This window comes from Carassius auratus, chromosome 8 (assembly GCF_003368295.1).
Source record: "Carassius auratus strain Wakin chromosome 8, ASM336829v1, whole genome shotgun sequence".
Taxonomy (NCBI): domain Eukaryota; kingdom Metazoa; phylum Chordata; class Actinopteri; order Cypriniformes; family Cyprinidae; genus Carassius; species Carassius auratus.
In genome coordinates, this window is record NC_039250.1 from 7,973,078 (window position 1) to 7,995,894 (window position 22,817).

The 22,817-nt window shown below is 36.7% G+C and overlaps 1 protein-coding gene across 1 annotated transcript in view; it reads right to left on the reverse strand.

Moving 5' to 3' along the window:
* The window catches only part of LOC113107172 (mediator of RNA polymerase II transcription subunit 27-like), a 53,357-nt gene that overhangs the window by 18,113 nt on the left and 12,427 nt on the right, over positions 1-22,817 (reverse strand). Inside the window, exons 3-4 of the mRNA XM_026269483.1 lie at positions 19,196-19,326; positions 8,519-8,612 (exon numbers count right to left, since the gene is read on the reverse strand). Coding sequence (XP_026125268.1) covers positions 8,519-8,612; positions 19,196-19,326 — 225 coding nt within the window. The remainder of the gene's footprint in view (positions 1-8,518; positions 8,613-19,195; positions 19,327-22,817) is intronic.

The following is a 22,817-nucleotide window of genomic DNA, read 5'->3' on the forward strand; positions in this document are numbered from 1 at the left end:
ACATGCTGAAATGAGTGCTGTGTCTGCCTGTGATGAACAGATTGTGAATAAAGAATGAATATTAGTCGAATTTCAAATAAACATTTGCATTTGAATGTTAGGAGTGCGTCAGCGGGCATCATCAATGGCGTGCGAGATGCGGTGATAATGACGTAAGTGACGTTGTTGCATTTTAATGTTTTGTCAGTCTAGCCCACGATATGCACCACTGCTGTGCTATTCATTCAAAATTTTTGAGAAATATAGAAGCTCAATGTGGAGAAGAAACCAAGCCATTCACACAGATGCATATTCCACGCATTTTTTAGATGGACAAATATGACTACTGCACTCGCATCTCATGCAAGAGATGCAAAGAAAACCATACAAAGTTAAAACAATTTAAACTTTTAGAAAACACGTCACAAATTTATAATATAATAATTAAAAAATAAACACAAAACAGCGCACCAGCCCCTCACAGATGACTGGTGCGCACAAAATAAAAACCAAAACATAAATATGGCCCAGGCCTGGTCCTCTCTCGTCCTTCACTATAGTCGCTCCAGTTTTATATCCTTCCATCTCCTACGTGGGACTCGATACTGGCGTTGGGGCGCAGGTGTAGCTCATCTCCAATCACTACACCTGGCCTCACTCCTCGTTCCCACGCCTCTCGGCCCCGCCCCACTCGCCACATACTGCATCTCATTTTTTTTTTTTAATGCAATATGCGTGGTCCGTGCTTCAGCTATTTTGATTAACCAATGCATAAACATGACACTATATAATTGTTTATGCAATTTACGAAATTATATTTGATCTTTAGTTAATTTAGACAATACAAGTTTTTTTATAGACCGTTATTTTCTTAGGTTGACAATTGAAATGAACTGCATTATTTTGCTCATTGTGCCCTCCTAATGGCCTCGGGAGACGAGACAAGACAAAAGGTTCCTTAAAACACATTTAATCTGCATACAAAACATTAGAAATTAGATACTTGTTTAATTTTAATTTTGTGCTTGATTGATAAAACAAAGAATTTTTTCTATTCCTCGGTTTTGAAAAAAGGTTATAAAAAATTTCAATTATCAATACCGTACGATATGAAACATTATATCGTTGATACATTTTTAGCTATAACGCCCAGCCCTATTATTACAATACCATTCTAAAGTCTGGGATTGGTAAGATTTTTAAATCAATGTTGAAAATAGTTGAGAAACTTTTTTTTTTTTCAGGATTCTATGAGGAATACAGTTTAAAAACAGAATCTATTAAAATTTTGAATAATATACATGTGTGTGTGTGTATATATATATACATGTGTGTGTGTGTATATATATATATATATATATATATATATATATATATATATATATATATATATATATATATATATATATTACACATACACACACACATACATACATATATATATATATATATATATATATATATATATATATATATACTAGGGATGCACGATAATATCGGCACAATATCGGTATCGGCCGATAAAAGCTTAAAATGACCATTATCGGTATCGGCCGATATGAATATTTCTGCCGATGAGCCAAACCGATATTCTCCAAGTGAAATAATTGACCTGTTTTTCAGATGTGAATGTCTGTCTACATTTGTAAAATAATAAATTTATGGTAGAATCAGTACAGAAGAGATACATGGATTTCTCTTCAGTAAAATTAAAGTTTAAATATATCAGTATATATTTGTATATATATCGATATCGGTATCGGCATCGGCCAAAATTATTTTGAAAATATCGGCATATCGAATATCGGCCAAAATCCAATATCGTGCATCCCTAATATATACACACATTTATATATACATATACAGTATATAGATAGATCGATAGATTATTCCAAATTTTATCAATAAATTCAGAACAAAGATTCCAGAGAGATAAGTTATAATATGAGCAGAGGAGCTGTAAACAGACGTACTGATACAGAAGGGGGAATGTGTGTGCCATGAAAGACCTCTCTGGAATCTTTAGCTCAAAATCACTATCAGCCGTTCACAGGCTTCAAAAAACTGTATATTCTACTGAAGCCAGTTAAAAGCATCTCTGTGCAACTGCCTTTACACATGTTCATTTCCATACACACTGTGCCATCTGTAACTCAGGCAGAACCCTGTGGGACGCTTCACGTTCAGAACTGGCTTTGATCCGGACCGCTGCAGGAGTGACAAGCTCCAGTTTGTGGCAGCACTTTTAAAAGTGGGTTCCAAGATCTAAAATGCATTTCCCCACTGCTCTGAAAAAAGAATAATGTACATCACGCTTCAGCATATAGTTAATAACTGTCATGGAAGAGGGAATGAGGTTAAGCTAATGGAAATACAGGTTGAAGAAAAGCAGGTAGAGGGCCTGAGAACGATGCATTTTCCATGCTAATTAACATCCCCTAATTATGGTCGGACAAGGCTGTTAGGCGGAATCTGCCCGTAGAGAGCCGTCCCGTGCCCCAATTAATGCCATCGCACTCTGCACAGCCGGGCCTGTTTACAAACTGATTTTAAAGAGATGCAGCACTGCTGTGGAGAAAGCTTGATTGCTTCTTGTTATAAATGGCAGATGTGTACCACACTGTGATGTTTTCTAATCCTCCCTTCCATTCACTGCTATCTGTACATCTACAGGGAAGGGACCGGAACACAAACTAACAATAAGATAACCTCTAATACAGTGGTTCTCAACTGGTGTTTAAAATAAAATAAAATATAATATAATAACATAAAAAAAAAAAAAAAAAAAAAAAAAAAAAAGTTAAATCTGATGTTCAATCCAAATTCAATAATCAAAAATAAAATTAAACCAATAACTGAAAAAAAAAAACTTTTGGATCTGATGGCAAAAAGTAAAAATAAATAAAATAATAACAATAAAACAAAATATAATAATAATAATAATAATAATAATAAATACAAATACTTTTGGATCTGATGTCCAATGCAAAGGAAGGTAAAATAAAATAAACAAAAATAAAATATATATTTTTTTATCTGAAGTTCAATGCAAAGGAATGTACAGTAAAATTAAAATATATTTGAACAAAAAAAAAAAAAAAAAAAAAAAAAAAAACACTTTTGGATGTGATGTCCACTATAAAATCATATGAGATCAAATTAAATCACATGAGAAGCATATATATATATATAAAAATTTAATATTTTTATCTGATGCTTAATGGAAAGTAAAGTAAAATTACATGCAATAAATAAATAAACAAACAAACAAATAAAAATAAAAGACCTTTGGATTTGATGCTCAAATAAATAAAATCAGATGAGACCCACTGTTCTAAAGAGACAGAAAGCAATTAAATGACAAAAAGTCCACTTCCTGTTAGAAAAATTAGATAAACCCTCTCAAACTCAAAAAGGATCATCTTTATTCACACATGCACAAACCGTCCTTTTTTTTTCTGAACGCTTTGTTGACCACCGTACAAAAGCATGTCCGACGAAGGGCCTGGCATTGATTTAGCCCCCACGGTGACAGATCACTCCAGCCTGCCAACTGGGCCATCTGGAAGTGCATGCCCTGTGGGTGTGAACCACTGAACTCCCACTGCTGTGGAAGGGGCATTTGTAGTCTTTCTGGCACCACTGCCAAGATCCCTCAGTCTCTCTTTCCTCTCACTCAGCGTTGCCAAAAGACATGACGGCAGCAGAGAAGTGTCAGAGGAAGTCTCAAAGGTAAGGGGGATGGAGTGTGGTGTGAATGACCCAACTGACAACTGACATCATCTCAGAATGTGATAATTCAGCCCAAAAAGTCTGCAAAACCTCATCTAGGTAAATGGGAAAATATTACCAGGAGATAAGGAAAAATACCAGTGACACACTGAACCACTGACAAAAATATCCAAATGACCCATTGTGACAACTTAATGTTGCAATCAGGGGTGTCATACAACTATATATATGTGTGTGTGTGTGTGTGTGTTTTGTGCCCTAGTTGAGATGAGACATGACTAAAGAGGAAGAAAAAAAAAAAGTGTAAACAACATACAAATGATGACAGAAGCAAATGTAAATTATCTGTGTGGCCCAGTGAGATTAGATAAATATGTGATTACTGCCACGCCATAAAAGACAAATATTTTTGTACCTACTAAAAACAACTATAATGTTTTTTTGTAATACTTTAATATTTATTAACAATATTAATAGCCAATATATTCTGGTTTCTAAAATTACATCTCCATTGAAAAATTTTATCAAATAAAGAGGAAGTGTAACCAAAACTCATACCATTAAAATATATATATATATATATATATATTAGGGCCGGGACTTTAACGCGTTAATTGAGATTAATTAATTACACAAAAAATAACGCGTTAACTAAGATTAATTAATTACAGAAACAAAATTCCCGCATTTTTAATAACTTATTTCTGCACCGCGGAACGTTTCTCACTGGATGAGTTTCGGAGGACCGATTATACTGAAGCACCAACTAGCGTTCGTATATCACCGGCAGCACATCGAGCCTCAAGTATCACCTCAACGCTAAACATATAGCAGCTAGCGTGGACTTTACACTTTATGTTGAACTATGTATTATTTTGTTGGTGCAACAGTTTATGTTGAACTCTTTATTGTTTTGGCCAAGGTTATTGAGAGTTGGACTTAGTATGTTATGGCCTCTGAAGCAACAGAGAGATGTTTTCTAATAGTCAGTGTTTCCAATGTTCTTAATGTAATTGACAGTATTGTGTTTTACTTAAAAAAAAAAAAAAAAAAAAAAAAAAAAAAACACTTTACAGAAGGTTCCTGCACCTATAAGCTTCCTGAATTTCTGAAATCTACTATTTCTAAATTGTTTCTAAATATGCTATTGCTACACTTCATGGCAAAAATTGCACTGGTCTGCTAGACTTGGTTGAACAAAAATAAACAATATTGTGTTGCTTAAGCTTATGTATTTAGTCATTATTCAATGGTATACTATAAATCCATGTGAAAAAAAAAATACTTCTCACTGTTCTCAGGTCAAATATTTATATGCGATTAAAATGTGATTAATTTTGATTAATTAATTACAAAGCCTCTAATTAATTAGATAAATTTTTTTAATCGAGTCCCGGCCCTAATATATATATATATATATATATATATATATATATATATAATAAAAATAAAAAAACTATTTCCTTGCACTAACATAAACATGATATTTATTTAACTTACTGATAATTTATTATTAATTTATTTTGATATATATATATATATAGACACAATGGGCCCTATCTTGCACCCAGCGCAATTGACTTTGTACACCGACGCATGTGTCATTCCTATTTTGCACCCGCGCAAAGCGCGCTTTTCCCTCCACAGAAGCACGTCGCTAAACTAGTGAATGAACTTGCGCTCCCTGGGCGGTTCAGCGCAAAAAAGGAGGCGTGTTCCGGCACAAACAATCCCTGGTGCTATTTTGCTGTTCCATTAAACAATTGCGCCACTGACCAGAAAAAACCTAGTCTAAAGTCAGTGGCGCGTTGCGCGTTGTTCATTATGCTATTTTAAGGGCACATGCTTGACCATAATGTATAGCGTGCACAACGCTCATACACTTTGCTCATGTAATCTACACAGATGCAACAGTTATTTTTGCAAATCATAAATTGTTACACTAAAAAATATTAACACGTGAGAAGACGGAAATCAATGTGGTGTGCCACGAAGATGTGAAAAAATAGGCATAAATCTAGCTTACAAATTATTCAGGCTAATTGTAGTAATTAAGGATCAGACCTGTTGGCCAAATAGTGGCAAGACATACGTGTATATAAGGACATCTGACGAATTGTGGCTATTTCCTCCCACGCCTGTTTAACCGACACTATTTTGGGTGGGTTTCTCCCATCCCCATACAACACAACTTCTCTGTCTTTCACTGCTCTTACAAGAACATCAGTCTCCTCGGTTGTGAACCACTCCTGGCGTGCGCCTGGTAAATACGCCATAATAATAGCAATCCATAATGGAACTTGCGCACCTGCTTTTAAAGGGAATGTTGGATGACGCTCTGATTGGTTTATTTCACGTTACGCCCAAACCACACCTATGAATAATGAAGCTACTTCAGACCAACCCATTACATTTAAATTTCAAGGATTCTAATGATATATTTTTAACACAAACAGCCATAGGGTCTCTGGGACCTGAAATGGGAATCTAACAAACAATCTCCCATATTTCACACACCACCACATGTAAATGAATGGGGAAGACTATTTGTTAATTCCCAATTTTAGCACCGTCACATAGCCTCACAAAAGTCATTATTGCCTTAACACCACATGGAATAAATAATTAGCATACACAAACAATAAACTCATCCAATTGCTGTTGGTGTGAAAATGCACCGATCACAAAAATGTTTCCTAATGCAGCTAAAAGGATTGCTGTAATTCAATCTGGTAGAGTTCACCTGGACTAGACGGTCACTCTCTTTTGTCTGTTTTTACTTTATTATCATGCACGCACCCTCCAAAACTTTTAAAGTATGGGGCAAACTCCTCAAAGAGTCAACAATCCCAGCCCCTCTGGGATGTTCTCAGGGACATCTCACAAGGAGACTGACAGAGCAGTCAACAGAGAGATTGCTCCCAGAGTACAAGGGCATCCAGCTCTCCTTCACCATTAACTCTTAGACACCATTAGTCAGAAAAAACTTCTACATGGCTGCACTTTCTTGCTGTCCTGCTTCATTCATGCCACTGGAAATAGAAACATGTAGCATTTTATGCAGCTTACCAACAAACATGAGAAAAGTATTCATTACTACATGCTATTGTTTTGCTAAATCGAGATTTCTCTCTTCAACTAGACAATTACATTTACATTTATGCATTTAGCATAATGCATTCATGCTAAAAATTTTTTACCTAACATAATATGAATAAGATCAATTTCATTTACAATTACAAAAGTGCTTATTTCACAGGTTATCATGTCTTACTCTTCTACAAAAATGTGCCTATTTATTTTATTCTGTCTTACTGAGCTAATAAGCTAATCAAATTGTGCACCCATAAATGTGTCTAAAACAAACATTAAAATCCATTTTAAGTAGGGATGCACCGAAATGAAAATTCTTGGCCGAAACCGAAAACCGAAAAAGAGAAAACCAAGGCCGAAAACCGAAACCGAAACACCGAAATAAATTATGCCAATTATTAGTACCATTGCATTTATTGCTATGACCGTGTACTAACTTTACTAAAATTAAGACATTGCAATTGCATAAATTAAAGTTTCAAAGATAATTACAATTACATAACTTATTAAAAAAAACCCATAAAAATACATAATTACAAATGATGTAAATATTTATTAAGCACATTGCAACAATGCACAGTATAAAATAAAATTCTAACTAAAAATTTATCCCACTCATGTGTATATTTAATAATAATGTACAGGCCTACTGGCCTGCAGAAAGGTTTTAAAATGAACAGTTCTCTCATAAAAACAAAGTGCATTTAGGTGAAGTGCATTTGAAATGTTTCTATGTAGGACTAGAAAGTGCATTACTTCTCCAGTAGGCAAGACTCTTATCACTTCTGGGGATGGGGACTTCAGACAGATAACCATCTAGCTGTTGAGCAGTTGAGCTTGTCATCTGCCTGACATTTGAGAAATATTTGAGAGAGTGTATTTAAATAAGGCCAGGGCATAAATAAACATTTTTATCAAATTAAAGCAGAAATCTAGCAGAAAATCTAGCATAAATATGGCTACAATCTGATATTATGTATGTATATATGTTTGTGTGTGTGTATAAGAACAAAATAGCCAACTATTATTATTATTTGAGGCACTTTCTTGCAGAATTCCACTGAACATATCAGACAACGATGGTGCATGCCACTCATCTGGTGCAGAGACCAGTCTTTTTTTCTGCGCTCTGATCTGTCTCCTGCGCTTGGCGCTTCTCCGTCTCCACGCGGGTTCTCCGCATCCAGCGCGGCCTGGATCATTTCTCGTGCGCGCTGCCTTATTTCCGCATCCAAGTAATGGTCTTTATAACGCGGATCAAGCACATTCGCGATGAAGTGCAGAGGATCCGAAAAGATCTCAGTGAGACGTGTGCTAACAGACTCTATAAGACTGTACTTTTCTTTGTTTTTACTTTGTGGTCCGTCTTAATCTCTTTGTTAGGAGACGCTTTAGTGCTGTGAATAAAGGAATACGAAGAGAGAGAATGTTCTCACTGGTGTTAAGTGAATGTAGCATGGAGCTCGTGGTCTGCGCTATGCAGGTGCACGTGCAGGTCGCGGTTTCTGTTTGCGTCATCACAACATTTCGGCCGTGTTGTTTCGGTGATAAAAGTCTATCGGCCGAAAACCGAAAAGGCCATTTTCGGCCGAAAATTTTCGGTGGCCGAAATTTCGGTGCATCCCTAATTTTAAGCATAAAACGCAAATCATAAGACACAAATTATAGAATATAAAGAAAAATCTCTTGATTTGTGTAGCACAAAGCATCTCACCAAGAGAACTGCGGATGTCCCGTTTGGCCGGAAAAGCTCGATTGACATATCTGGAAACATTCGTCCAATTCTGGATATGACATCATCAACATACCTGGAACAAGAAAAAAGATATATATTTTAAGTATTTTTGTTCTGCACTTCAAGTACACGTCAAAAGATTCCCAGGTCACAGTCAGTCTACACCAAATCAATGGCTTTTAACATTAAGGGCTTGGTATTGAACAAACTAATTGTTTCTTCTGATAGAACACAAATCAATGGAGTCTAAACAAATTGAGGTGGTTCGTATTAGCATGTGAAGGCCGTTCTTGAATAACCACAAACTAACATCTTTGTTTTGAATTCACTTTTAACATTTGAATGTTTTAACGGTTTTATTTTGGTGAGATTTATGCAGTATTATAGTATTTATGAATGTTTTGAATTAGCTTGTATTTTTATATTTTCAGTTTTCATATCTATTCTAGTTGAAGTTTTAGTCATTTATAAAGATGAATATACATTATATCCAACTTTATCCACATACATACATACATACATACATACATACATACATACATACATACAGGGGTTAAAGTGGGCCGTAATGATAAATAAAAAAATGAATAGATTCATTAACATCAATGATAGAGTGATGGTAGACTATAGTTAAAAAATGTTGCGTATGCACTTTCAAATTGCAGCCAGCCTAGTGCTTCACACACACACACACGATATCATCTTTAATATTAATTAGTTTGTCTGAATATTCCATAGTTTTTTTGTATACTTCTAAGTTGCATTTATTTGTAATTTTTTTGTTTAATCTCAAACCATTATTTTATTTTTATTTAAGTCCGCACAAGAATGAATTAATCTGTGCAAAAAATTAAACTTTGATGAAATGAAATGTCTTGCTTCGGTCTTCACTAAAATTTTTTGCTCTGCTTAAGTATAATTACTAATAAAATAATATAATTACTAAAACTGAAACTAAATAAAATAAAAACTGTATATGTATAATGTATATGTTTGCAAAATAAAAAATAAACTAAAACTAACAAAACCATTGATGAAAATAACTGAAATTTAAAACAAAATTGAAAACGATATTAAAATAAAAACTATCAAGTAAATTAGTATTGTGATACTCAGTGCCACAGTGACACACTTGAAAAAAAAAAAAGAAAAGATAAATATTGTCAGAAACATCAGCGTCAACAACAAATACTGTATAAGCTCTACACTGAATGCATTGAGGCATCGATTTACATCCACAATCAACAAGAGGCTCCGCTGCTCCACATCTGACATAACCTTCAGTGCTTCAGAAGAAGAGAATACTTAAAACCCTGCCAGGGTTGATCAACAGCCTCGTTAGACATCAATAAATTGGACTGAAAGTGCCAAAAGCCTTCAGCCATCCCTGGAGTCAGCAGAACAGTCCCAAAGAAGAGTCGCCCAACATGTATTGTGGGGTCAATGCTAATAAGGGTTTAATGAAAATCTCCGTTGCCATCAGCTATCAATAGACTTGAGGGACTGGCCTTGCACACAGACGAGGAAAATAATTCATTAAAGAACCATTTGTGGGCGGCTGGTGGAGGGATTTGCTTAAAAGTCATTTGAAAGTTATTGGACCAACTATGAAGATAATATTCCTTAACGCTGGTTGTGGAGAACCCAGGTAACCCATAGACAGGTGCAAATGGGGACACGCATGTGCTTGCGTACACATGTCTGAAAGTGCAATGCAGTTCTTCCTGATTTTCCTGCAACAGCATTTTCTTTCCCAGAAGGGGAGATCAAAAGCAAAGAGAAATTGTTCAACATGCCTCTGTTTGTTCACAATTTCCCTCGTGCCTGCACTAAGGTTGCTCATTTACTAGCTTCAATTAAATAACAGCATATTAAATATGTGAGAACATCGCTAGAGTTTACCACTGACTTGATATATGCTTAGTAAAATCTTTATATAAGGGGTTTGGGAATGATTAGACCAAGAATAAACTAGAACTTTTCGGGAGAAAACGTGAGTAGTGCCTGTGCATGCAAAACTTGTCAGTACAATGCTACAGTATTTCTATGCAGATGCTAGGGTGTTCTGGATGGTTGCTAGGTGGTTTCCCACTAGCCCAATCTCGTCTGTAAGATATTCTGGTTTCTAGATATGGCTGGGGTCTTTCAATGTAACAATAGGACTTTTTTGGATCGTTTTATAGTCCACCAGGTGAAAATAAGGTGTGATTGCTTTTAAACCCATTAACACACCTCACCACAACAATTCCAATGACTGAGGTATCATTCATGTCTTACATACATGGTTATATTAAAAACATCTTAAAATGTGCATCGAAGATTAACTAAAGTCTTATTGGTTTGGAACAAAATGTGGAATAATTTGCATATTGGTCCAACAGCTCAACCAATGTTGCCATTGGAACTGCCATCCACTCAGCACCTACACATCTAGACAAAAAGGACTCATACGTCAGAATGCTGTTCATAGACTTCAGTTCAGCATTCAACACCATCATCCCTCAACAGCTCATTCACAAACTGGTCCAGCTGGGGCTCAACACTTCACTGTGCAACTGGCTGCTGGACTTTCTGACTGGAAGATCTCAGGCAGGTCAGCAGCTCAGACGGGTCGGCAGTAACACATTCAGCACCATCACACTGAACACTGGGGCCCACCAAGGATGTGTGCTTAGCCCCCTCCTCTTCACTCTGCTGACCCACGACTGCACACAGTCACACAACTCTGGGTGGTGCAGTGACAACAATCTCTCTCCGAACATGGAGAAGATGAAGGAGATTGTTGTTGACTTCAGGAGAGCGCACACTCAGCATGCTCCTCTAACCATCAATGGTGCGACTGTGGAGAGAGTGAGCAGCACCAAGTTCCTGAGTGTACATCACAGAGGACCTCTCCTAGACTGACAAGATCATTGAAGATCATTGGTTTCTCTCTCCCCTCCCTCCAGGGCAGTTATGGAACCCGTCTCACCTGCAAAGCCCTCTGCATCACAGGTGATCCCACTCACCCATCACACAGCTTCTTCATTCTGCTGCCATCAGGGAGGAGACTGCGGAGTCTCCAGGCCAGGACCAGCAGACTGAAGGACAGCTTCATTCATCAGGCTGTCAGGAAGCTGAACTCACTCCCAAATCTTTTCACATACAGACAATAATGTTGTCAAAACTACCCAGGCCAGGGTAGTAGATAGTGATGCCACTTTTGTAAAGAAACACTATACAAACACTTAAAACTAATGCAAATAACGTCATAATTTTCCCAAATTTTCTAATTTACATGGTGACGGTAATGGTGACGGTTAAAAAGTCATTTTCAAAAATGTGCACTTTTAAACCCGTCTTCAAAAGTTTGCATTCAGAACCCCAAAATGCTGTTGTGGTGTAAATGAACATCCGATACATAAAAAATATAAAACTGCATAATAAGTATTCAGTTTTTAGTTGAAAACGATGTTGGGTAAATGCACTCCTATTACGAACAATAGCAGAAGCGACTAAAAAGTAATTGCACAATTATTACTTGAGCAGCAAACTGAAGACAACTGACATGCAAACATCACAAAACTCAATAAAAATAAGCTTTAAATGAAATTATTTAAATTCACTTGTCAAACAGGATGTCATAAGGAAAGTATGCGATGCATGCTAATTTCACATGAACCAAAACTTGCTCCTCCAGCCAATCACAGATACTGCAGCCAAGCAATTATTTTATTCCTGGCATAGGTGGTTTATTGGCAATAGAATGTCTGGGATGTAACCAAATAGGGTTAGCAATTACATCTCCATTGGCGCCACAGAGGGGTGTCGGCATGTTACAAGACAAGACATGTTTTAATATCTCCATTCTTCATAACTCATAATCTCTGTAAGTGAAACCCACCTAATCTCCATGCAAACGAACTCATCATTGCTGGACTCACAGAAAAGGGTTTCTTCTTCTGTGGCTCTGATTGTTTTCTCAAGCCAAGCAGAGCATGAGTCTCATAATGGATTTTAGGCACACCGAGGCTTATATTAACATATTGAACATTACTTGCACATCAACAACTGTAAACTCATTGAATCACTGTCTTCAAGGCATTCACTGTCCTGTATAGATTTTGTGGTCCAAGATATGGTCAAGAATGTGTAAAATCAGCCAAAGCACTGTCTGTGGCATCCAAAATGACATCACCCTAAGGTTAAAATTGACTAAATATTAAGGATGTGACAAGATCTCGGGGCTGGTCTCGCGAGGATGATGATATCCTTGCCCAGACCTTTCAAATATATTTGCATTACACTTGCCTTTTCAGCAATGGTGGTATGTAAAATATTTTATGCCAACATCAGGCAAGTGGACGGATGATAAGCAGGAAAATTATGCAGTCTTTATCAAGTCATAATTTTATTATGTTATTACAGAATTTAGTTTAACATGGGATGTCACAGAATTTGTCAAACTTTAAATTGATTAATCAATCAAAAGCAGGTCCTTACACTTAAATTAAATCATGATATGTATCTTTAATTATAAGGCCACAAAAGTTGATGTAAATATGAATCCTGAATGTTCTGCGTGTCTCTGTTAATGAATGGCGAAGATGCACAGCTTCATTTTCTACACATAGAAGTGTGCCTGACGCTCGCAGTGATTTCAGCTTCTGCTGTCTCACTAAATGAGGACACAAATACATGAGCATATTCTCCAAACTTTATGAGCATTTTACCGTTTGATTTGAGTAAACTAGCGTTATGACACATACACCGAACTGTAAAGGTATTAGTGGCAAGCTGTCAAAATAAAAGTCCAGTACTATTTTTCAGTGCAATGTACAACTAGGCTACTACTTCTAATACTACTAAAATGAAACAAAGATTATTTTGTAAGGATTAATCACACAATATTTCTTCCATATATTCATTTTAATAGTAAATCCCACTTGTTAAGTAAAAATAAAAAGTTTGCTTAATTTTCAATAATTAAATGATAAATAAAATTAATGTTTTATGCCTTCATTTGACAATCAAAAAATTGAAATACACAACACAATTTCTGAGGGGGAAAAAAATCATAAGACTCCTTTAAGAAAAAATAATATTAATCAATTAAGTTGTTTATACATTCAAATAATTAGACATGATAAAACCGAATTTGGTAAAAATAAAAAATAAAATAATATAGTAAGAAAAAAACATTTCATAGGTCACTAATGTAATTTCATAAAACTTTTAATAAATTTATGTGAAAATGTATGTTTCATGATTTTAATTAGACACGTTTTTCTATTAACTATTAAAAAGGAGTTGAGAAAAATTTTAACTTGAAAAAAAAGCATTAAACCGAAAAAAAAAAAAAGAATTTTGAAAAAATAAAATAAAACGATAAATCTCGTTCTCATGACTAGGAGTCGGATATATTTATTACCAGGCAGAAATTTGTTTAATTTTAATATTAGTATGATAACATGAATAATAAAGCAATTTTCTTCTGTCTGAAACTGTACCTTTAAAGAATAATTTCATTTTGGTGGCTTAATATCACAAATATTACACACAAGAGACCACATAGAAAACAAGTCAATTGGTATTGTTGCAGTGTTGCAGTTCCTCATAGTTCCTGCCAAACTGGCAATTTATTTACTCACCAAAGCCAATATTTACTCCCATTTGGTGCTTGGCTGCCTTGAAACCACTGTGTTTAAAGGTCCTTGTTAAAGTCCCTCCCTCTGGCCCTGCCCCAGGCCGCCTCTCTGAACAGGTTTTTAATTGTCTACTACCCATCTGCCCTGTTTTACCACTGCACTGTACAGGCAAGACCAAGAAAGGTCAAGAAATCCAATGGAAGAGGATGTGGCTGCATCCTCTGACCTTGAGTGTGCTGTAACACTGTCAATCAGCAAGGCACCATGGGCCATTTTTCCAATGATGGCTTAATTTCAGATTAAAATATTCAGTAGAAACTCAACATTCAGAGGATAATTTACTAACTTGCCCAGGTGTAATGTCTCAGGCGCTGTTGAGGAAGCTACTAGCAACTCAATTAAAAGTATTTAAATGACAGTCAAGCCAACCTTCAGGAAATATTGTGATCTGCTTTTTTTGCTCACCTTGGACCACAGAACTTTTTTAACCATTCGGGCTGAACTGTAAATGTCATGCATCTAAAATCTCTTTTTTGATCTGAAAATACTAGCGAGAGCTGTTTGAGGGTATGAATGATTACACCATGAGATTCTGTAGGAAGACGCAAATGTTGGTTTTCTTATTTCTACCAACCTTGTAATCTAAATGCAATGTTAATGAATGCTCCATGGACATGTAGGTTCTGCTGCACAGTTAAAGGATCTAGTGTAGTGTGATTTGAATGTTAATGCATCAGATTATCATCCAGATGATGAAATATTTTCAGTGGATTACATGGCAACTGCTAAAAAAACTGATGCGGCCACAAGAAAGGGCATCTATAGACACCCCTGAGGATGGCAGGAAGTCAGTGTCAGGGGAGCACAAAAAAGGAGATGCGTGTACTTTGTTCATCTTGATGTAACGGGGTAACATTGCTCTCTCAGTGTGATGGATGATACAAAGTGATCAAAAAGCCCTTTCTTGTGACTGCATGTGAGGGTGAGATGAATACTGATAAACGAGTGCTGTCTTCCTCTCTTTCCTTTAATCAGGGATCAGCTATGACTAAAATTTTCATAACACTCTGCTCTCTAAGCTTTGCTGCAATGCAGCACAGGAAAGAGACACTTCTTGACCAGCGCTCCCTTCAGTCTGGAGATTGAACATGAAACAGTCTGGATGCACTTCATGATGTAAATAACGGCTTAAAATACATGCTAAAATACAGAAAAAAACTATGTAATACAAACTATAATATAGTTTAAAACTGTCACCCCCCATTTTTTTAAATAGGCATGAAAGTGCAATATCCAAACTTAAATTGCTGTAATTTATGAACACTTTGGAATATAAACATTAGGTTGGTCTCTTTTTAAAGAAGAAAATTAGCAGATTTTGGCAAAAGTGGAATTAAAGTGTCAAAAAGTTATAGAAGTTTAAATGTACTGTAAATAATATGCGCTATATAAATTGTATTGTATTTTATTCATTATAAATATTTTACATAACAGGTTTTACTCTAAAATTGGTATAAAAATAAAGCCTTATTAAATAAGTTATGTTACAAATTTGAAGTTGATATGAAAAAAAATTAGGTTCCAGTGAGATTTTATTTAGGGCGTCATACCACACACAGCCACTGGGAGTCATCAAAAATATTTTGAATTTTGCTTAATGAATTGTTCTCTAGATTTCTCTGTGAATTTTACTTCTCAAAATTGAAAAAAATTAAATAGAAAATTCTGAGACTCAGACCTTTCCAATGATATGTTTGTTGCCAAGATTATAAGAAGTTTTGGTTCTTTTAATGCATTTAAATCTGCAGTAGGGAACTTTTGTAAAAAAAATATTTTTTACATATTTATTAAACCTGTCATTATGTCCTGACAGTAGAATATGAGACAGATAATCTGTGAAAAAAATCAAGCTCCTCTGGCTCCTCCCAGTGCTCCTATTGCCATTTGCAGTTACAGACCGCTCCCGGTAAGAAATCAACCAATCAGAGCTGTGGTCCGTAACTTTGTTTGTGTTCAAAATGTAGAAAAATGTATATAATAAGCGAGTACACCATTAATCCATTTTCCAAACCGTGTTTTTGGCTTGTCCTGAATCACTAGGGTGCACCTATAATAAGTGTTTATATTCGGACTTTTTAGATTGCTTCGGGGGTACAAACTACAAACTAGCGAGTTAAAAAAAATGCACTAATTTATTTTGAATGTCCAGAATGTTTCTTTATGTTTACATAAGTGTAAGACTAAAATGAATAAAATGAGTTAAAATAATAATGTCACCTCTTCGTTACAATCTTAATTCGAATTCAAAAGCATCTTTGCAAAGAATGGCACCTTACAAACAACCCAATGAACAAGCCAAAGGAAAAACTCCCCGAGATGAAGATGAGGAAGAAACCTTAGGAAAAGCCTTTGGGAGGCTCACCTGGGGAAGCCCATCTCCTCAGACTGCCACAGTTTGAAACAATTTTCATAATAATATTGCATTCACACATGCACATTTTAAATGGATGTAATCCAGACTTAGCTGTTCTTTAATTAACTGATTTATAATAAACTAGAAATCTATCTTATGTGCAAACCGAAGAGGATGGAGACAAGAGTAGGACAGACACAGGATGGAGCTGCTGTTAATTATAGTAACATGTAAAGTAAATCTGCAGGTCTCATGAGGGTGGATTGGTGAATTAGTCTCGGTTCAGTAATTGTGGCTTTGCCTGTCTGGCCAATGGGAGCAGGAGGCACTAAAATGACAACAGCTCTCTGCATTGATCCTAGGAGGAAGGCAGTCTCATACCCTGAGGATTCAAAAGCAACACAAAGCCTTGACTGGTGAAAACAAAGGTCACCTTGAGCTGAGCGGGGCGATGCAGGGAAACTCTCACTGATTAGCCGTTTCACTATCTTATTCAACCAGAAACTCAACCAGTTCTCAAAATGAAAGGATTACATAAAGTACTACAAGGTATTCATCAAATCATATAACTGCTGCATGCTTAGCTGGTGGGAAAGTGCTCAAATGCAGACACGATCCCTTCGAGCCAGATTATATGAGTAAATGCTGTGTAATTCAGTTTACAATAGTAATATTGCGATGAATGCACAGAATGGGTCCTGCTATCAATCTGACTCTCCTTTGGGCCTCAATTATCAGGCTAGTTTAACATGCCGTGATTTTAAAACAGATCTTTTTGTAGCAACTCCTGCTGGTTCATTAATGGCAGTATGAAAGATTATAACAGACTTATAGAATAAATGAATCAATAAAGCTCGGATTTGTTGATTTGATTATTTTGAAGGTTCTTCAGGCCTCTACTCATTTTCTTTTTATCAACATTTATAAATGTTTAATCACTACAGCTGGCCATCACTTTGCTTGCAAATTAGTTAGCGCACCCAATCTAGGCCAGTTACAACTGCAATAATTTATCATATTATAATTTATTTACACAGTAAACATCTATTAAAATGCATTTAGAAACTTTTGGTTTTGGGACAGCCTTACTTTCTACTGTCGGTCCACTCACTTAAGCAAGCAGCAATGTTGGACGGGAATGCGATCAGAACGCTGGCACATAAAAAAGTAACATAAAAGCAAAAGCGCATGAAGGTTGTGCTGCATAATTCATGCGCCGCTCCTTTTAGAAACGGCAAATTCATCAGGACATTGACGTTTGTTCACCTTGCTCCGTTCAACATCCTCTCCCATCCGAAAAGCAGCACGGTGGTATTAAAGATACACAGTGCATTGTAAACTGATGGGCCAGTCAGCTTCAGGCCACTTTTAGTCACCTAAAAGCAGATTTGTCACGAGCAACTCACTTAAGGGTTACTGCTAATGTTTTTTGTGTGGATGGATGAAAAAGAATCCATCTAATTCAGGTCAAAAATCAAACTGAATTCAAACTTCTGAACAGTAGTGTAAAGTTTCGGAAAAATGAAGTGACATTTAGCCAAGTATGTTGACCCATACTCAGAATTCGTGCTTTGCATTTAACCCATCCAATGTGCACACACATAGAGCAGTGAACACACACACACGGAGCAGTAGGCAGCCATTTTTTTATGCTGTGGCGCCCGATGAGCAGTTGGGGGTTGTGTTATTGCCGGCCCGAGATTCGAACCCACAACCCTAGGGTTAGGAGTCAAACTCTTTAACCACTACGCCACGACTTCCCCTTAATTTTTGATGGCTTCAGGTGCTTGGAAAACTTGGGAGTTAGTGCATGTAAACGAGTTGCATCTGGGTTGAAAAACCTAAATATAAAGTGAATATAATTTTGATGTTATGTAGTGTTTAGACAACACTATATAGGGAAAAGAGGGCAATTTCGTACACAGTAGATGTTACACACTGCAAAGGAGTGTTCCTTCTCCTTGTCCTTCAGCATTGGACGGCACATTGCGCTACGAGCACCCAGACAGGCATCAGAGCAAAGGAGAGACCACTACAACTTGAAATAAATGAACAATCACTTTGAAGGACCTTGGAAAGAAAATAAACAGAATCAGATTAAAAAGAGCACATTTGCAAGGAGAAACAGGAGTGGTAACCCATCAGTGGGCTTTTCAGAGGGACACAGACCACCTGGGCTCCGCTCTCGTCTCTTCTATCAGTCCTTCATACTTATTTTCTGTTCATTCTCCATCCGTCTTTCATCTTCCCTCCAGAGTCCATGCTCTCTTCTCCTCTCCTTTCACCGAATCTCACTTGCTGTGCTTTATTATAAAAGCCTATGGTCTAAGACCCCAGTGACACTGGTAATCAGATGAACCAATAGAGAGAAAGAGAATCAATGGTCACCTCTGACCTCCTGAAATGACTCTATGGACAAGCAGATGCTGGTGACTTCAGTTTTCATCAATGTAGGCCTTGTTTTGTGCTTTTTTGTAATCCTACATCTATGTTGTGCATGAAAATCAAGTCCATATGTGGTACACTTACTAGACAAAGTTAACAACTAAACTGGTTTCACAGGTAAAAATCCAATCTGGTTATGAGACATGGTTAAAAATCTGAGCCCGGACTCACTGTGTTGGAAGGGCGAGGGTGCTGGGCTGGACCTTGGGTCTTCTTTTGGCAGATGTTCCCATCTGATTGGCTGAGCGTTTGAGTGACTGTTGGTTTAGTAGACTGGAGGCCAGACCTGCATGGTACTGTAACTACAGAAAGAAACACACGTTCATGTACTACGTCTGTAAAATCAACACATTCTCCTGATCAGGACTATTCAATTCCATTTAATTGGGCTTTATTTGGAATACACACTAACATTTCATATACATGTACGCACACAAAAAGTGAAATATTTATTACAAATTAATGTTATTTGAAAATTACATTTTGTTCATTTTTAATACTTTGGTGGCCAAAATTATTAGAGTACAAAACCAAAATGTTTTGAAGACAGTTATTTCTATATCTTGCTGTAGTGTGTCAGTAGGAAATATCAGTTTACATTTCCAAACATTCATTTTGCCATTAATTGTAATAATCCAGTGAGATTTTGGTCTGACAGCAGCCAGTGCTTCACACAAGAGATCTGATCTCATCATCGTGCAGTCTGTTTGGAATGACATGAAGAAACAGACTCAATCCAGAAGAACTGTGGTAACATCTCCAAGATGTTTTTCCACAGTCTGAAGGTAAGGTCTTACAACTTTAGAAAATGAACCACTCGTTTGAAATTCTTCCCGTTCGACTGACAATTGTTATGACATCTGCTTCTATAAGAACTGAGAAGAAAGCAAATTCACTTCACTAGCCATTTACTCTTCAACAATGATGATAACTGTAACGCAAAAATGGAAGTTCAAAGACAAAGTTCTAAATACAGCTGTGCACCTGTTTCTCTGATGCATAAGGTCTATTGTAAATGCGAAATAGTAAAATAGTAAAAGCATCTATTCAGAGTTTTATGGCCAATGGGTCAAATTTGAGTCCCACAGTGACTGCATTCAAGCCATGAATTCATAAACCCGAAACATGAGTGTCCAGAGAATATTCTGCAGTTTACAAAAGAACACGAAATCGAAACGAAATCATCACAGCCTAATTGGGCTTTTATGAATTGTTTACCCAAAGCACAGTTGCAATCTTGTCAACAATCTGCTCTTCTGGGAGAAAGCACAGTTGCTTGCATATAGTACTCCATCACGTTTTCCTTGTGTTCCTCCTCGTCTCCTGCCCACCTCCTCCCCCTCGCCTCCTGTCTTACTATGTTGAGCGTGTAATATCTTTGGCTTTGAAGCCGCAGTATCGCAGAAGCCTGTCAATAGCTCTTCTGCTCATGTGATGAAACCATGTGAAAGGTGTCCGCTACCCAGAATGCTCAGGTGTAGCACTCTGTCAATCACGTCAGGACAGATGTTAATGGATGCGACAGAACTCTGGACCTGACATCATCCTGCATGCTTAACCAACATCTGGGCAGTTAAACATTGGGAAATTGCTTTCCAGTGGTTCCAATGGGCTACTTAGGGTTACAATACTTTAAGAAACTCAGCCTAAGAGAACTTCAATGCTAGCTAACTCGATTGTTAACCAACTACTTTTATATACGAGTGACTTATTGCTTGACAAAGTGCACCTTCAAAGTATCTTCTTCCAACACCGCAGTGAGCTTACTGGGTGATCTCCAGAAAATCAATAGTCTACGAGCAACATGCTGGTAGTGAGCGAGGCCAATCGGAACACAAGCGGTGACAAAAGTGATCTCATCAGGCTGCAGAATTCATCGGCATGCACCCCCATACAAACCAGGCTCTTAAATTAGAGCTCGCATAGGCCCCTGCCTCATTAATTGCTATTAAAATATTCCTCCTATTGAGCTAATTAGCCATGTTCCGAGGAAGTGGAGCGACATTTGCTGAGTGAGAAGCAGACGGCGCAGCCACTCCCCCTGTTTAATTTGGCTGACCAAAGCAGCTGTGTTAACGGGGAATTATTTTAATTAACTGAATCTCCTTTTCGTAGCTAATGAGCCGCCTTGGTAAGGGCCAGAGCTTGTACGAGCGTAGCACGTACGGTGGGAAGCTGGGCTCCAGCTGTATAAAAAGCCCTTGCTAATAAATAAAAAGCCTGTATAACAAGGTAAGAAAAAAACAACAACAACACACAAATAGAAGATGCTGTCAAGTTGGCTCAGGCGTCTTTGAATGTCAAGTGGCTTGAGAGATTTGGTGCATTAAAAACATCCACATCAATCACCACTGGCTTAAATACTGGCCCCTGGCAATTGTGTAGTTTGGTGATTCATGGATAATTCAAAATATTCTTCATTATGACATGACTGGGCAACATACTGAATGTTTGATATATTTTGATAAGACTGCTGGAACTGAGTTAGTAAGTTCAATTCATTTTTGCGCAAATCAAACTGTCAGTTCTAATCAATTAATATAATATGAATTACTCGGTCATGAATTTAATAAAAGAAAAAAAAAAAAGACTCAATTCAATTAATTATTAATAGTAGTATAAAATGTGAGCCCTAATTAAATTTGGTTAAAAATGTAGCCTTATGTATAATAATGCACATTATGAATAATTATAATGCATTAAAGGCCTCCACTTTAACCCTTTACAATGAATTATACATAACGGCTTACAAAAATATAATAATAATAATTTTTCCAATATATACGCATTATGATTTTCTATTAAAATATTACCTGCATTAATTCTGAAACACTCAATTAAAAAGTCTCATCCTAAATTTTTTCTTGATGAATATCCTGTCTTACTCAGAAATATTTCAGAAGTAACATGGATTGCAAATGTTGCTTCATGTTAATTGTGAGTAAATGTTAAAATATACACTGAATATTGAAACAAATTACGATTTTTTTTAAAGCATGCTACCCGTTATTTCCTATGTATTTCTGTCAATTAGAGGAACCTAAAGCAACATCTACAAGATGAAGCCTTGTTCACAAAGAATAAGGGACATTGAAAAAACACTGAAGCAAAAGACAAAAGACATGGAGGACAGTGGAGAATGAGTACGAGAGAGAGAGAGAGACTCAGAGGACAAGATGGGCATTACCCAGAATGCTGTAAGGCAGCTGAGTGTGTCCTCTCATTGAGGCAGTTGAAGATTAAAGCACGGGGTTCAGAATCTGACTTGTGAGAGGATGCATGGGACAAGCACACACAATCAATGTCACCGTCAATGGAACAAAACAAGACAGCTTCTTTCACTGGAAGCAGACACAATCACAGGAACACAGAAAAACCATTGCATTGTGCTCTACCACATTATCATGCTATAATCCAATCCAAGATGTTACACATTCTGTTTTAATAAGACAGTTCAAAAACACACAAATGCATTCCAAGGAAACACTTTACCCGCGTGTGTGTGGGTGGGGGTGGATAAGCTTAGTGCGAGTCAATATACTGAGATCATGTGCTTCAATATATTATTCTATTAAAAGGTGAAGCCATAAATGGGTACATATTAATGCATACAGTTATTCACGATGGGGCTAGGTCATGCGCATCTAGTATGTAAATCTCGTTCCGTGATTAGAGCTAAATCGCCATCAGCCTTTAGATCACTGATAAGCAACCGTATTTTTAGGACTATAAGTCGCAACTAAGTATAAGTCGCATCAGTCCAAAAATACGTCATGATGAAGAAAAAACATAT